This window comes from Schistocerca serialis, chromosome 4 (assembly GCF_023864345.2).
Source record: "Schistocerca serialis cubense isolate TAMUIC-IGC-003099 chromosome 4, iqSchSeri2.2, whole genome shotgun sequence".
Classification (NCBI taxonomy): domain Eukaryota; kingdom Metazoa; phylum Arthropoda; class Insecta; order Orthoptera; family Acrididae; genus Schistocerca; species Schistocerca serialis.
Genome location: NC_064641.1, coordinates 69,994,797 through 70,013,044, shown reverse-complemented (window position 1 = coordinate 70,013,044; position 18,248 = coordinate 69,994,797). Strand labels below are relative to the sequence as shown.

The following is an 18,248-nucleotide window of genomic DNA, read 5'->3' as shown; positions in this document are numbered from 1 at the left end:
CAACTTATATTTATTAATATTTGTTAAAACAAATATTCCATTGGAAAAAACTTATGGGCGTGCTACATGGCCTGGCATTACTTACCTCCAGGAGGCAAAATTTTACTTACCTCCAGGAGAAAAAATTTTATATATGAGGGTCATTTGTAAAGTAAGAACTGAAAGCGCATTGTGGCCACGCATCCTGTCATGTGACTCATGCTCGGCCACTCTTAGCCAGTCTCTCAGTACGCTGCCATTATGTTTCACTTCTCTGCCAGTGTTGAGTATACTGCTTCATTTGTCATCATGTCAATCAGTAATCCCGCCGGTTGTGAAGCATGCTCAGTTATTTGGCTCTTAAATGCAAAACAATTTCATGCTGCTGAAATTCACTGGCAGCTTGTTGAAGTTTATGGTGCAGGTGTAATGAATGATGGAAATGTGCATAAATTGTATAGGCCGTTTAATGAAAGAATGACAAATGTTCATAAAGAAGAATGATCTGGACGGCCTACTATCATGAATAAAGACTTGACACAATGAGGCAATTCGCCAAAATGAATGCTTCACTATTGATGGGATTCATCAGACATTTCCACAAGTTTCAAGATCAGTATGTTTCACATTGTTACTACAAATTTCACTAAAAAAAAAGTGTGCAAGACAGGTGCCAAAACTGTTGACAGAAGAACACAAAATAAAGCGAATGGCACATTCTTTGTACATTGTGGAGTGCTGCCACATGGATGGTGACGAGTTTTTGAGTCACATTGTGATCGGTGATGAAATGTTGGTTGCACATTAGACTCCAAGAATAAACCACTCCAGTGGGTGGCATTGTTAAAGCTTCCCGACAAAACCAAGAAAATTCAAACAAGAAACTTTAACACAGAAAATCATGGCCACTGTTTTTTGGAACCGGAAAGGCTTTCTTCTGTTAAGACTTCTTGCCAAGACATTATTAAAGCTTTGGTGTGCTATTCAAAATTGCCAGCAAGGACTGCTCTCTAGTGGCGTCATTCTGCCTCATGTTGCCGCAAGAACAAAGACGCAACTGGACAAGTTTCATTGGGGAATACTGGATCATCCACCATACAGCCCTGACTTCACACCATCAGACTTTCATCTCTCTCCAAAAAGTTTTGGTGGGAAGCACTTGGAAAATGACAACATGTTGAAATAAACTGTTACTAACTGGTTTAACGGACAGGCAGCACAGTGCTTTGATGCCGGATCCAAAAGCTGGTGCCATGATTTGACAAATGTTTAAATGTTCATGGTGACTATGTTGAAAAGTGAAAAAATGTGCCTATTGTAGTTTGTCATACAATTTATTTCCACAAATAAAGTTTCTCTTACTCCATTACAGATTGGTTCTTACTTTAAAAGTGATCCTCATACTTGCAATGAAAACATTTAAGCAGGAAAAAATTATTACTAGCCTTCAGAACTTTCATGTTCTTTGCTCACCGGGGGGAGGGGAGTGACTGGGACGTGTGTGTGTGTGTGTGTGTGTGTGTGTGTGTGTGTGTGTGTGTGTGTGATAAACATTCCACGTGGGAAAAATATATCTAAAAACAAAGATGATGTCACTTACGAAACGAAAGCATTGGTGTGTCGATAGAGACACTAACAAACACAAACACACACAGAAAATTCAAGCTTTCGCAACCCACGGTTGCTTCATCAGGAAAGAGGGAAGGATAAGGAAAGACGAAAGGATATGGGTTTTAAGGGAGAGGGTAAGGAGTCATTCCAATCCCGGGAGCGGAAAGACCTACCTTAGGGGGAAAATGGGACAGGTATACACTCGACCACACACACATATGCATTTGCACATATACAGACACAAGCAGACATATCTATATTTACTCTTGGGCAACTGATATGTCAGCTTGTGCCCGTATATGTGCAGATGGATATGTGTGTGTGTGTGTGTGCGCGGGAGTGTATACCTGTCCCTTTTTCCCCCTAAGGTAAGTCTTTCCACTCCTGGGACTGGGATGACTCCTTACCCTCTCCCTTAAAACCGACATCCTTTCGTCGTTCCCTCTCCTTCCCTCTTTCCTGACAAAGCAACCGTGGGTTGCGAAAGCTTGAATTTTGTGTGTGTGTTTGTTTTTGTTAGTGTCTCTATCAACATACCAACACTTTTGTTTGGTAAGTTAAATCATGTTTGTTTTTCGATATATTTTTCCCACGTGGAATGTTTCCCTCTATATATCTGACTTGCAAAAGCCTCTTTTTGGGCCTTGGGATTGTTACACTCCCAAATGGTATTTGTGATTCACAGTAAGAGTAAATATAGATGAAGCATGCAATTCACAATCACAATACTACAAGCAAAATCCATTTCCATATAGACTATGTGTCCCTGTCTAGACTTCTTCAGAACTGAGTTTTGTTTTCTGGTGCAAAGGTCTTCACATTGGCCAAGACAGGCAGTAAATTGAAAATCCCCATAATATTAAGAAAAGACCTTATTCCTTCTAGAATTTATCAGAATAATTTGATTTTTTTTTTTTTAATTTTTTTTTTTTTTTTTTTTGGGGGGGGGGGGGGGGGGGGGTAATTACTGATATCTTATTCCACCACAAGTAACTGTCTTGTAGTTTTCACATTTGCCTGCTTGTGTCTTCGTGGGTAATGTGATGATAATGCTGTTTATCTACTACATAAGAGTAGTTATTACATGTCTATTGGAACTGAATTTTTATTACTATTTTAACCAAACATGTTTTAACACATTATTTTGACCATCTTCAGTAGTCTTTAAAGAAATAATTGTTAGTTCAACTTAAAAAATTGTTTTGAGGTGCACAGTAATCTAAGCAGCACTTTTAGGCCACTTTAATATTCACAACTTTATGTACATCAAAACAAAATGTTTTTAGTTAAGCGAGCAATTATTTCTTTCATTTATTTATAGACAACCAAAGAGGCATAAAGTAATTAGTTAAAAGAGGTTTGTTTAAAACAGAGTAAAAATTCAGTTGCAAAAGACATGTAATAGTTAACCTAATTGCAGCATAGACAGCACTACACTAATAAACTGAGAAAAAATTGTTGCAAATTTTAACAAAATTATACCAGTGCTTTCTAGAAATTTGATGGTGAATCCTCTTTTTCATAGTTTCAGGCCCCTACTCTAATAACGTACTACTTAACCTGCCCACAGAATTAAGTAATTCTGACTTCTGCTGAATTGTTTGAGCTCGTGTCATTTACAGCTTAACTATACTCGACTGTGTCATTAATTTCTTCCACATTTTCTCTTCCATCACACCTCAGAATAATTCCTTTTTATTTTATACACCTTTTCTGTGCTCTTCTCATATGCCAGCCATCACATTGTTCCTATTAATTCTATTCCTTAACAACCTATTCTGCTTCCTTCCTATCTCATTTTTAAGATTTTTAGATTTTCTTCTTCCATCCATAATAAGCTCATGAACGCTTAGTCACACATGGCTTTTTTGGCTCTGCTTTAGGAACACCTAACAAGGGAAGCTTGCCATCACCCCCCCCCCCTCCCCTCAGACTTAGTGATAAAATACACCTGTCAAAAACTGACCACAGATTAAGGCTGAAAATAGGAAGAAGACATACTAAACTGTGAAGAAAGAAGCAAAATAGAAACAGTGAATGGTCCAAGCTCAAGATGGGCAACATCGGGCAAATTGCGATAATTAGGGCGTCATGGCTGTGTGGTCACAATTTTGGGGGCAAAGTGGAAGATCTGTGTTCAAATCTCCCTCCTGACCTATTTTTTTCTCAAAATTATAAACTTTCAATTCAGTCATTGAAGTGTCTGTTCTCCTTCTGCAGCCTTGGCAACTGTCACATTATTCGTTCATTATGGAATATGAGTCATGTGGTAAGAATATTTTACCATTGCAAGTAAATGTAATGAATAGTAAGAGCAGGAAAGATGCCACATAGACCTCTCACAAAAAAAAGAAAGAAAAAAAAAACCACAACAAATCAACGCCTGTGAACTACATTACTACGAAGGAATTCGAGAGTCAAAACTTCCAAAATAGAGTGCAAGAGTCACAACACGTGGTACTTGTGTAGAACAAATAGGAGGTACTTACATATGAAGGTCTCTTCCTCACAGTTCACTGTTGCAAATGGACATTACACCACAGCACAGACCTTAATTTGAATACAGTGAACAAACACATCAGTGACCAGATGGCCAGCTCATAATTGTGAAAAAAATGAAATAAAATAAAATAAAACTGAGGCACAAGGGATATACAAACACACATCTCCACCTCCCCCTTCGCATTACAACTCCATGGCCACATAAAAACGATGCCGCGGCTATCCAAATTCACTCGATTTTGCATATCTTGAGCTTGGACTGTTCACAGTTTTGATTTTGCTACTTTTTTTCACAGTTCAACATACCACCTTTCTGTTTTCATACTTGACCCGTGTTCAGTTTTTGACGGGATATCAACTGGGCCGTCTTACCACTAAATCTGAGAGGGGTGCAATGGGGAGTTTCCCTTGTACAATCTGTACTCCCTTACTTATTTTCCTTTTTCATTATATTCTTCTATTGAACTTCTTACATAATATAAACTGTGTATCATTAATGAGTTGTTAGCTTAGTCTATGGAACCAATTTGGAATAGGTGCAGCTCTGTAGTAATCTATATCTTAATGCATTCGATATCCTTGAGGGCCCAATGAAACATGATGTAGCCCAATGAAACATGCTATATACATCCATGAATTAGTCTATTTTGTGCAGTTGCTCCACAAACCAACAGTTACTTGAGCTTCAGTACATGTAAACCATCTAATACTGATAGAAGTGGCTTCTAAGTTTTTTGCTAATTGGCTGTTTCACTTAGCAGCTCATTTATGGATGAATAGATTTTTAGTTTAAAGATGCTCAACTAAAAACAAAATTGAAAAAAAAAACTAAATAATTAGAAGTACTGCAAAATAAAATAGTCAGAGGGATAACAAAAATGCAAGCGATACACCACACTATAGGAAAATAGATATACACATTTTTAATGGAAAATTACGATGAACCCCAATTTACTATTATTGTGCTACACCAAGTGCACATGTGAGACAAAATGACAATAACAATTAAGAAGCACTGTGTCACTGGAGAAAATTTACACTTAAAATACAGGACATGCCTAACCCAATGGTAGCTGCACCAGCACAACACTCACTCTCCAATAACACTAAGCAATAACCTTACAAAATTCAAAAATATAACAAATACTCAAATGTGGAAGGCTGTAGGATCCTCACAACACCATGGTTGCCTCTAACTGTAAAATTATTTATGTAAAAAATATTTTTACAGTTGAAAGTGATGATGATATCCTTTAAAAAATTTTACATGATGGTGAACCCCAACTACAAGATGTTAATCAGATGGATACATCTCAATTATTCAAATATCAATTATCAAAGCCCAGAAAGGCAAAGTGTTCACCCACTTAAAAATTTAAGTATTGTAAAGATTTGTTGGCTATATCCTGATGATGCATGGCTACAGTGAGAACAATTTGTGTACCATTTCACATTTTCTTTCTGTTACATACATATAGAAACTTCCTGTGTCATATTTATGTTACAGATTAAACTATGTTAAGCATTGGAATGAGTAAGATAACCACTCTACATGTGTGGGAAGTGTTAAGCAGCAGATAAGCACACAGACAAGAAATAGAATAAGGTAGAAATAGAATGAGGTATCTCTGCTTACAAAATTACTTTATTCTCTAGAGAATATAAACACACATCCACATTGTACATGCACTACAGGCCAAATGGTCTTAATTGTGCAGTAGCATACATATAATGTAAGTAAATGTAGGATAAGGAAAGCAGGGACTGAGGTCAGGAGGATAGTAGACTGGAGGTTGTTGAAGGGACAGATACCACATGAGCAGAGGGAGAGTATCTAGCTAGCATAGAAAGTGAAGCTCCTTTTAAAATCAACCATATTGTGTTCAGCAGTATTCTCTACCACCAGGTTGTCAAACTTGCACCTGGCTTAGAATCTTGATAATGTTCATCACACAGTGAACAGGTGTGAAGTGCTCACATCCACATCAAACACTGCACATTAGTTGCTGTCATTCCAGCAGAAAAGGATAGGATACACCAATTATTGGACTGGAATGTAAAACCGAAAAGAACTGTAGCTGGTAATGATTACACTTTTTATGCCAAGAGTGCACTTTTTTCTGACACACTCTTTTTAAATCAATGCACTTTGTCCAACTTTTCCTGTGAAAAGGTTTCGTCCCTGAAGTGTAATTCTGAGAGGTCAGAAGAATCTGTATCTTCATTGGACTCAAAAATTTTCCAGTTAAAATTTCTTTACTCATGGGAATATGTGGAAGTAAAAGGTTGTCAAGAAATACAACACATTTAAATACAGCCATTGATTTCTTATTTGTTGAAAATGAAGAAGCACAATCTTCAACAACCTTGTCTAAAAACAGAGAGTTTTACGATAGTTCAGTTTTTCAGTTTGTCCATTTGTATGGCACGTAGAATGCACCTACTATTTTATATGATCAAGATAACTAAGGTAATTTGCAACATGTACCAAAATTTAAAAAAAGAAAAGGAAAAACCTCTTTGTCACTCACAAGCCTTCTTATAATGTGATGGGTGAATGCATGGGAAAGGTAATGCAAATACATTTTTTACATTTTGTACAACACATGTGTCAATATGTTGGAAGTAAGAGCAGCATAATGATGGACCATGATATGTCATATGTTAGGTGGGCAGTTGAATACTATTTTGGGAGAGGCAGAAAAGATATTCTTCATTTCAGCATGTGGTAAGTAGTAGTCAAAAAGTCAAAACTCTGGTGGGGAATTCAGCCAAAATGTTTCAGACAGGGGCAACAAAGGGTAATGAAAAGGGATGCTGGTTAGTGTGTGTAGCTGGAGTATAAAGAGTAACGGGAACAGTGGGCACAGGAAATATATGGTCAATGTTTAAGGGATTATGTCAGGTCTTGTGACCTAGGCACAAGACATGTTCCGTGCATCCACATAGCTTACATTCTATTCCACTTCTGAAATCAATGTACTCCACCTCATCAGGAGTAGTGTCACCTGTAAAATCTGCCATGTCACCTTTTAACACCAGTGGATGAATTTCCGCCACAGGGTATTTCAGACAACCCAGTGGCAAATCATGCTACTGATCACAAAACAGTTTTTTGGTTGATAATGAATGTTAGTTTCAGCCAAAGTGTGATTTACATGGATACAATACAAGACAAAAAAATAATTTTCACCTTGTCTAGAGTTCAGAATGGAGTCATGTGCCCTGGCAGGAAGATACTGAAGCTCTCATCTAGAATGAAGCAAGAAATTGATAGTCCCTACCAATTGAAAAGAAAATTAAAAACATTCCCTATAAACCACTCTTGCTATTAATTACCTGAATATTGGGGATTGAAAAGTTCTGTTATCTACATGCGGAGCAACAGTGTTTGTTGCAAGGCTGCAAGATGAGTAGTAATGTAATGTAAATAGAACCCAGTATTTACACATGTAGGTACATATTTTCCTTGAAATAGACCACTGCAGTCAAGTAAATATTTAGGTACTGATAGCAGATAAACATCATGTTATCAAAGCAGCCATTTTCTTTCTTGTTTACTTGATTAAATTTGGCTGGCATGGACATCTTTACTCAGTGTACTGATAATTTACTGTCGATATGGATTAAATTTCTATGATTTCCTTGTCTTTTGTTAAAGAATACCATGACTTGTTCCACATCTGTGAAGGTTCTCTTTCTTGATGGGATCTATAGAACATTCTGTATGTAATGAATGAATGAATGAAAGGATGAATGAAGGAAGGAATTTTGAGTCTCCTGTTGTCCTCCAGTATCAGACTCTATGAAATGTTTGAATGGTAACTCGTCCTACAACAATTTTTTTCCAGGCCCCCAGATCCACTGGCCTAAATTGTTTTTCCCTGTCATATACATACTTCTGGCACTGCCCGCCTCAGCCAAATGCAAATATTTTTTGCTTAAGGGGCTCCGGAACGCCCTATACTTGCAATGTTAAAATAACGCTTATAAATTACATCTTTCCTCACAAAGTATTTGAGGTAGGAAGTTGAACTTTTTACAGATTATTTATTGGAATATGGGCTACAACTTAACACAGGGATTTTACAAAATTTTAGTTCAGTTATTAAAAATGATTTTTTTTCAATTGTAATGAAAATTCACAACATTTTTTTTGCAATTTTTTATTTATATATTCAAAAATATACAGTTTTTTTGGAAAAAGGCTGTGTTAAATCATGCAGAAGGTACTGTGTAACATTTACTGAAAGTTTGAAACAAATATGTTTGGAAGATCCTTAGAAAACATGTAATTAGTATGAGAAAATAAAAGTTTTGGGAATCGAGCGACAAAGATTGGATTAACTTTTTAGTGCATTCCAGGTCCATAGGATGGATTATCTTCATCCTCTGCGAACTCCTCCTCCAGCTTCCTCTTGTTTCTCCTCCTGTTTACTCTTGCTTGTATTTCTAGACTCTTTACAGCCCTGTCTGCAGCCCGAAGGCATTCCTTGTCTAAAGCAAGCATCGCTCGTTGTTGTGTTCGTAGATTTTGCTACCATTTTCTTCAGTTGCAGTTACTGCAACACTGTTCCAAAAGGTGGTCATGTATGAACACTTATCACATTTCAGTTGTATTTCACTAGCAAGTCCTACGTGCTTTATTATGGAGAGTTCCAGACCAACTTCACTACAATGAATACATCTTACACAGTTTGAAAAAATTCCTTTGAGAACCGACATATCAAATATTTCATTCACATCCGATTCGCCCATAAAACGTTCATAGTTTTCACTCATTGAACCAAGCTTCTTCTGTGAAGTATTTTCTTTCCCACTTTGACTGCTATGGGCAGGTATACTTGAGAGGTTAGGTTCACTCACTTGGTTATAGTCTTTATTGTTTACAGTAATAACACATACCTTTGGCTTTCCAACATTTCTCCTTTTCTTAAAAGCCTTCAGAGGATTTCTAATAACTTTACTTTTACTCATTATTATACTTCAACAAAACAGAGACTCAAGAAACAGAATTAATTACGAATACTTTCGAGATAATGACAGAGTAAATAAACATGAAACAATCGACAATCACACCAGCGATATATATTGAACCATCACAGGTTAGCCACAACACATACTTTATCTCACATCACTAAAATGTACCTGATGAACACGGACGTTAATAATAACACCATTTGACAGCAGTTTAACAGCGCCACAGTGGGTCACGCCCATGTAGAACACATTTCAAAAAAAATTTAAAAATAGTTGTAGTCTTCGGAATTGAATAAATTATATATCTATTAAAAGGTAATAGTCTGCAGATTCAGAAAACGCAAAAAAGTAAAAATTGAACTTTTCATGATTTTGAGCCTTTCCGGAGCCCCTTAAGGTTGGGCAAACAATACAAACATTCAAACAGATTGACATTTCCTGTATCACTGCAGAGCTTAATACAGTGTCAACCACTGCTGGAACAGTCATATGGTAATTTCCTCATGGGAAGCAAGTTCAAGCAATATACAAGATACTAAAACTATCCACAACAACAAGCTATAAGACTGCTGAAAATTAGACAGTTTTATGGAAAACAAGAGGAAACAGCATTAAAACTTATCACCCTAAAAACTCCTGCTGTATTAAAGCAAATATGCAACACAAGTTCTCAATCATTGTTTGTAGGTATATAAACAACTCTGGTGATTTTTAACTGAAGCTAATAGTCGAAGTCAGAAATGTTATCCTTCAAAAGATTACTAACTCTGAGACCAGCAACATGGCGAAATAGTATTTTGTTTGACTGTTACATACTACAAAAATTCACCATGTTAGTTTCAAATGAGTATTTTGATCCCTGTTCATATTTTAGAATAATAAGAAAAAACATTACCAGCTTTTAACAGCTCCAAAACAAGATGGTAACAATGAAAAAAAGTAGAAATTAAATGCTCAATAAATTATATAAGTAATATTAAATTGTCTACAACCGCAATCATGAGGATAAATTACAGCAGCAACACTCGTCATGGAAACAGAAGCAACTGACGTTGATAGACTGCAAAAACAAATGGAAGCTTGAAAATTAGACTGAACTGTTATTGTGATATTTTGTTTGCTAGTTGCTGCCTTTGCCCATTACTTCCACTCTATATGGTACTGCAGGCTGTGTTTCAGGGTTATTCCTCCTTTCCTAAATAGTTTAATGTACAGTGCCAAAACGAAATGCAATTTTGTGAATATATTACAGCACAAAGATACATCATGAAGATAGCATCACAGGGCAATCAAAAGACTGAGCAGACCCCAAGATTTCCTGAACTGTAAAAGAAACTGTTCAACTGCAGTGCTTCTCTCACTGCTTTACTATTCCTCATCTTACCCACACTTTAGTTAGTCTTGTTGATCTATGGACTCTCATCAACACTGTTTTCTCACTATTTGCTCCCCCCCCCCAAAAAAAAAAAAAAAATATACCCTGCTCTCCTCACTCCAACCCCCTTTTTACTCTTCATTCCCATTTGTAATCCACCACTCGCTCTGACTGGACTAAAAATACCATCTCTGATTATATACCCACATTCCCCTTTTTTCCCTGAATATCCCTCTCCTACAACTGTTCACCCTAGTAAGTGTGTGGATATGTGTGTGTGTGTGTGTGTGTGTGTGTGTGTGTGTGTTTACTAACTTCATTGTAAACACCCCAGTAACATAGACTAGCATGATAAGAGAAAAATGTTTTATTACATGATCATAAATTGTGCTGCAGGTATAAGGTAGAAATTGGATATTTCCATAAAAGGAGAAATGAATTATAAGCATACCTTGTCTGTCAAATTTTCTGTAAATTGTTTTAATGGTCCTCAATTGTGAATCTTTGATAAATGCCATAATTTTTTTGTAAACATCAGTTTGCACTTGTTCACTCAAGTCCATCTTCTACATGTATTTTCATATCTGCACAAATACTGGATGCTACATACATTTGAACCTGCTGGTGTATTTAGGCCTTGATCTCCCTGTACAATTTTACCCCTTCTTTCTATTACTGAATTAACTTTTCGTTTATACTTCACAACGTGACCTATCAACTTATCCTTATTTTAGTCAAATTATGCCATTCAGCTCTTTTTCTCTCCAGTTCAATTCAATACCCCTTCGTCACATCTGTACTAGTTATAACCCACATTTCACTTCCTATAATTTTACACTCCAAATAAGTACTTTAAAAAAAATTTCCTAACACTTAAATTTATATTCAGTGTTTACATATTTAAAGAGACTAGGCATAATGTCCTACATGAACACAATCACTGCTTGTAAATAAAATTTTATTATTATTTATTTCAGCTTCAGGTTAAACCATTTGCGTGACCTGGGTGTATCATAAGTAATACCAAAAACTTTCACTGATGAAATTATATAACACTAGAAGCAAATATTTTCCATTAAGTATGGTGTGAAAAATGAGCAGCTTGCAAGACAACTGCAAATGTTTGGTTGCGAGCTAGCACTAACTGCAATATGAAATATTGTCCTAGTTAGTACAAATATACCGTATTTTACAGATTATAATATGCTACGGACTGTAAGACACACTTTAATTTTCAAGCAGTTTTTTAAAAATAATATTTTTATCATTTTTATTATTAGATTTCAAAGCCATACTAAAAAAATCTTAGTTTATAAAACCTTACTGACCTTTAAAACCCCAAAAATCGTCACCTGAACTTTCTTCTTCTTTTTCCTCTTCCTCTTTGTCATCATAGTTGCTCTCTTCATATATAAGATGGTCTTCACTGCCATCGAGAGCATTACTTATGACCCACTTCTTGAAAGATTTATTTATTTATTTTGCTATCCATCCGTAGACAATATATACTGTATGTATACTTTCAACAAATACATATATATGATACAGACACAAGGGTATATAAAAGTACAATTGCATTTCCTAAGTATAAACTACAATTATTTGTTTTACTGTGTTTCATGATTATACATCATGTACCACTCTGTTATTGAACATATCAAAGAAAGCCCATAATTACATTATCTTCTCTTACTCTAGACCTAATGTTTTATACACTGACACACCTGTTTGATTGTAGGTCGTTTTAAAGTTCCCTTCGGCTTGAATTCATGTTGAGTTTCATGCTTCACCATTTGTTGCATTCCTCTCTCATATACACTTTAAGTGGTTTTTTTTATTGGCACATCATGAGGTTGCAATTGTGAAGCCAGTCCTTCCAGAATAACAGCAAGCTCTGTATTTTCCTGTCTCAGTTTCTCTTCCAAAGGATTTTTCATATGACCATTGAACTAATCTAGCATAAGAATAGAACTCTTCTCCAGTAAAGCACCTTTCCTCTTCTCCCACACTTTCTTAATCCATAAGTTCTTACCATCCATCCAACCCTTGTCATGTACATGAACAACAACACCTGGGAGTATTTAAGAAGGTTTTGGCATTGTTTTACACTTGAAAATAATCAATGGATTACATATAGTACTGTCAGCACGCATTGGCTGAGGAACACTTTGATTCCTACGAAGAAGTCGAAAATTGGGTGCCCGATTGGTTTGCTTCAAAAGAGGAACATTTCTATTGGCGTGGTGTCCACAAATTGCCAGAAAGGTGGTCAAAATGTATAGAAAGTAATGGTCAGTACTTTGAATAAAATGTTTTTACTTTTCAATTCAAAATTAGTGTTTCATTTTCACAAAAAAACACTCATTTCATACCAATACACCTGGTATAGCCCACATCATATAGCTACCTTTTATTTTTTCCATTACGAAACTAGCTACCAACATAAATATTGTACTGTTACCAGCAACTTAAATCACTTTCAATTCAAGTTCGCTGGCTCTCTAGACTGCAATGATGCATCATAGGCTACACAGTGTTGTTCTGTGTTTGTGATGTAGGGACGGGAGGGGGACAGTGGTAGCATGAATCCCTGCAACTCACATTCGTCACAGGTTCACTGCTGCTGACAATTGAATCCAGTGTTGCCAGACGGGATAGGTTTCCCATGGCATCAAATATATGGCCATTTTTAAGACTAGTGGGAATTTTAAATCAAATACTGGGCATTTTTATATTAATTTCAAGTATAAGACACACCTGAATTTCACAGATGATTTTTTGAAGAAAAAGGTGCATCTTATTGCCCGTAAAATACGGTATTGAGTGACTGGCTGTCTCTGTACAGGTACATTTTCAAAGTGCTCAACAGACGTGAGCAGACCATCGCAACGAGAATGTTGCTGCTGAACTGTGAAAGGGGGGGGGGGGGGAGGAGGTTATTCACACATGTCACATGACTACATCACACACCCCTACGATCACACCACAGGAGGACACAAAATGGGGGCTCAAAAAGCATAAATTCCCTTTGCTGCTTTGGATCATGTTCAAATTCTGTCAAATGGTTTTCAATGGTCCCTAATAGTTCTACCCTCAATACCAGAGTAAAAATTGTGTTCATACTACACTCCAAAAGAGTGCGACCACGTTCAATGAGGTTGCAGGCCCACTACCTCTTTAGACAAGATTGAATCATTCAGAGGGTTTCAGCAATGTCAAATTTTGTCAAGAATGTCAACCTGTTGCTCATAGCACTGCGAACTGTTGCTTTTGACTGCGAAATGAGTGGAAATCAACAGACCTAGGTAAGGGATGTTTTCACTGATGCCCTTTATGCCACATCTTGATGCTTTTTGTAAGTCGGAAATGTTTTCCTTGGCCACACATAAGAAACGACATGATTTCAATACTGTGCATAACGGTTCTGATCTCCACCACAGAGACATCAAATAAAGGGGTGAAATGTGGGTAATAAGAAGTGTGACAATCTTATTGTCTGTGAAATACAGTACTTGAAATGTAAATTTTCTATTACGGCGTCACCTATATGGGCTGATAATTCAACAAGAAATACAATACTACTTTGGCATGTTACAGTTTACCGTACAATCATACATGTGAAAGGAGATGTGCATTTTGATGCAATACTGGACTCGTCTCTATGATGGGTTGCAAATTCTTTCAAATACATGATATGTATTCACAGTTGTGAATATGGACAACCATCAGCTGTATAATGGAATGACAACAACGAAAATTTGTGCCGGACCAGGACTAAAACCCAGATTTCCCACTTACTGTGAGCTGTCACTTACCATTTGGGCATCCAAGCACAACTCACGGCCAGACCTAAACTTTCACATGTCATCAACCATGTGTCTACAGCCTGTATTCATACATCCATTACGTACATTCCCGTATGTAAATGTCTGAAGGAACTTTGCATCGTGATTCAGAATAACACAGGCACTGCAATATCAAATTTTTTCAAATACCCCTGATCATCTTGTAGATCTTGACAAGATAGAACAGTTTGTTGCTCCAGTTCTTCGACCATATCAGCAAGGATGATGTACCACTTCTGAGGTGACCCCAAGCAGAAAATTACAGAAAACTGAGGCTTGGACCATATTGGCATGTTAGGTGTCACCCTACAACATCAGCAAAATGTGCTGGCATCCCATCATGCATCCACCACGTTCCTCAACTATCACCCTAAAGCCCAGTTATATGGGAATTTAGTCAAAAAGTTTACATTTCAAATTCATTTATACTGACTGGGACAATATTTCATACTGAAATATGGTTTTTAACCACATATCTGCAATTATCTCCAAATGGCTCTTTTTGGATATATAGTTATAGGGTTTTGCTTTTATTATCATATACTTTCATCCATGTCACTTTTTACTAAGAAAAAAATATGTTAGTACTGTCTTCTTCAATACAGATTTTTATGCTATTACCAGTTTACATTTTTTATCCTATTATATCTGCCATTGCTTTCCTACTCTACTTTTTTTCTATTATCATCTGAGTTAGAAGTTAGTATTCTTTACTAAAGAGAAGCCCTTATTTGTACAGCACATGGTTAGTAGCCACTGGAGCATTTGCTGTAGATCTGCCACCATGCCATCCTCTGCCAATGGTATTACTCACATGGAATGTAAGGGCTTGTGGTCAGCACACTACTCTCCCAGAAGTTGTCAGCTTCCAGGACCTTGGAGCCAACACTTCTCACTTAAGAAGCTCCTCAACTGGCATCACAAGGCCAAGTGTAACACATTTCAGCCCTCTCACCAAGGAAAAATTCGACAGAATGGGTATTCAAACTGGATCTTCCACATAGCAGCCACACACACTAACCACTCAGTTGCGGAGACACACACACCTCATTGATTTACTATGCAGTTGTGCTGTAGGTGGTATGCCCGTGTCTTCCTGTGACCAGAGAATGCATCCATCAAGTTACACAGTAGTCTACAGTTTAAAAGGAATCAAGACCATTGTGCAACTTAATTTATTTCATATAAATGAACCATTTCCAGAAGCAAAAGACGCATTACCTACCAGAAAAATAATGGGTCTTTGGATTTGTTGTCAGACAAGTAATACAGCTTACACTGACACAGATCTGATGTTCACACTAGTGGATAAGAAGCATCTTCTTTTGGAATGGGTTGGGGGAGGAGCACTTTTGTATGTAAAGAGAATGTTCATCTGCAGAATTTAACAGTGCCTAATAATATCACCTTAGCAGATTCTCTGCCTTAATTTATTCTTCTCAGCCTTAATGTATTCTATAATTTATTTCAACTGAGAAAATCACAACAGCTGCCAGCTAGTTTTATCAGTTGAAATGGATCATTATATCTGTGGTTGCCCCTCATGCCAAGTGATGTGTATACTCGAAGCTTTTTCATTCCTGAAGGTTTACCTTCACATCTGGGTCTATGGAATGCGATGAAAGAGGGAGCTGAAGTTAAAGGGTGATTTCATTCTCCACTGTCTTCTGTAGCCCCAATGTATTTCTTTCCAGTTCACATGTTCCTTCACTGTTGCTGACCTACCCACAAATGTGAAAAATATTCACACCATATATGTTTGTTTTTAACATGATACTGAAAAGTCCAGGACATATTCTAAGCAATATAATTTCATTATAAACCAACATGATAATTCTCTTAGCTGATAATAATTTTTGTTCACATATTTTAACAGAGGACGCAAGTGGGGAAGTGGTTCTACTGAAAGGAGACACAGTGTTGGTGGTTGGTGCATCTCCACGTCGTGGGCATCTCATAGTAGAGCACAACAACATGAGCCTCCATGTGCCCTTCCAGTTCCTTGAACTCAAGTCAGTGGGTGTTAACATATGAATGTGCCTTATGTGTAAATTGTGAAGTGCCTTTTTATTGTAAACTTCAATGCAAAAAGAGCAGATTACAGTTTCGTGTATAAAAATTGTACATTACTGACTTTAAAGCTATGTATTACAGTGTGTGATGTGCACCCAAGGAAGGAAACACATTAAGTAATTGTAGGTGTCAGTGTTATGAACTGAAATGGGAACTACCTTGATTTTTGTCAAATGTGAAGAGTAGATTAGTTACTCTCTCTCTTGGATGACCTAAAAAACTAAGAGTTTCACATTACACAATGTACTGCAAAAGTTATGCTGAATGGTGCTCATTACAGTGTTTGTACAAAACATAACTCTCTATGTGCCAATGATAATCTGATACCCAAAATATAATCTTGAGTCTGATTTAAGTGCCGATTGTACATAATGTAAATAATAAGCATACCGAAAAACTAATATTGTATTTTACTTCATTGGATATGTAATTAAACCTTGCATCAAAAGATAAGTACATTATAATATTGCACTGGAATTAACTTGTAATGTTAAATGAAATATGCCAAAAGAGTTTTTGTAATGCTGTTGTACACACCAAAAACAGAATGCTGAATGTTTTGTAAAGTTAATAATTTCAGTATTGATAAAGAAAGTGTATCAAAACAGAATAAAGCTGTGAATAATCAGTTACCACACCTGTACTCTGCCAAAAGTATTCTCCACATGTATCATGAAATCATTTTAACATTGTAAATAATCATCTGTTCTTATCATCAGAAGTCAGGAATTTGAATGTCTCTTCATTTTTGTCGATATGGACATACATGTCCTGATAACATGTGTATTTGTATAAGCTCTGCCTAAGACAGAATAAAATTATTTACAAATAAACTAAGAAATCCAATAATAAAAACATTCTATACACAGTGAGAACACAAAATTGTTATCATTATTTCGATTACTAATTGTACTTGGAAGAAATTTAAGGGACACAATCTACAAAGAGCTTTAACTGTTTTCTTGGAGACTTTATTATTTCTGCCTTGCTCGCTCCTCTCTCCCTACCCAATAAATGTATTATAATGACAATTACAAACTTATTAATTTTTATTAGTGGCAGTGGGATTCTTTTGGAGCTAATGAGAAAGCTGGTAAAGGAGTGTCAGGATGCAAAGCAAAGAATAATTCAATTGCTACTGAAATTCAATAACAGAGTGTAGCAGAACATGCAACAAAGAAGAGAACTGTTATTAAAAAGAGAGATAAGTGACTACTGGGGACACCTGCAAGGAAAAGAGGTGTCCTCAAGAAAACTCAGTGTCAGTAACAAATAGTTAATAATCCAGCACTGTATTTCAAGACAAATAAGAGTATTAACTTAGTATTTATATGAAGCTGTATAGGTGTTCAATGACAATCATAATATAATACTTAACATGCAATTCATTTGTAAAAATGACAGACATCAACAACCACTCACAGTTAGTTATTAAGCATTATGATTGGGTATTTTTAACTCTTATCGTCATACAGCTCTGATCTACAGCGTATGCATTAGTATCCGTGTGAGTGAGATTGCTGTGGTTTTTTAAGGACACACTCTTATTTGTTACACAGTGCAAAAGGTTATGCTAAATAATTCAGACAACGTCAGAAAGTTTGAAAATTTTAGTGACTAGGGTAAAATCACAATGGGAGTCCCACAGGGATCAATTTTGGGTCCACTACTGTTACTTGTACATGTGAATGACCTTCCACTTGACATTCAACAAGCAAAATTTGTACTTCTTGCAGATGACACTAGTGAAATAACAATCCCATCATGAAATAATAATTCCTTCAGAGACAAAGCAACAGCGAAGAAGTAGTAGTTGTCGTCGTCATCGTCGCCGCCGTTGTCATCTTAAGTTCTAAGACTGGTTTGATGAATCTCTCCATTCT

General features: G+C 36.4%; 1 protein-coding gene across 1 annotated transcript in view; it reads left to right on the top strand.

Moving 5' to 3' along the window:
• LOC126474146 (myosin-I heavy chain) overlaps positions 1–17,206 on the top strand; it is a 180,300-nt gene extending 163,094 nt beyond the window's left edge. The window contains exon 16 of the mRNA XM_050101600.1: positions 16,169–17,206. Within this exon, the coding sequence (XP_049957557.1) occupies positions 16,169–16,326 (158 nt within the window). The 3' untranslated portion in view covers positions 16,327–17,206. The remainder of the gene's footprint in view (positions 1–16,168) is intronic.
• Positions 17,207–18,248: the final 1,042 nt, after the last annotated feature.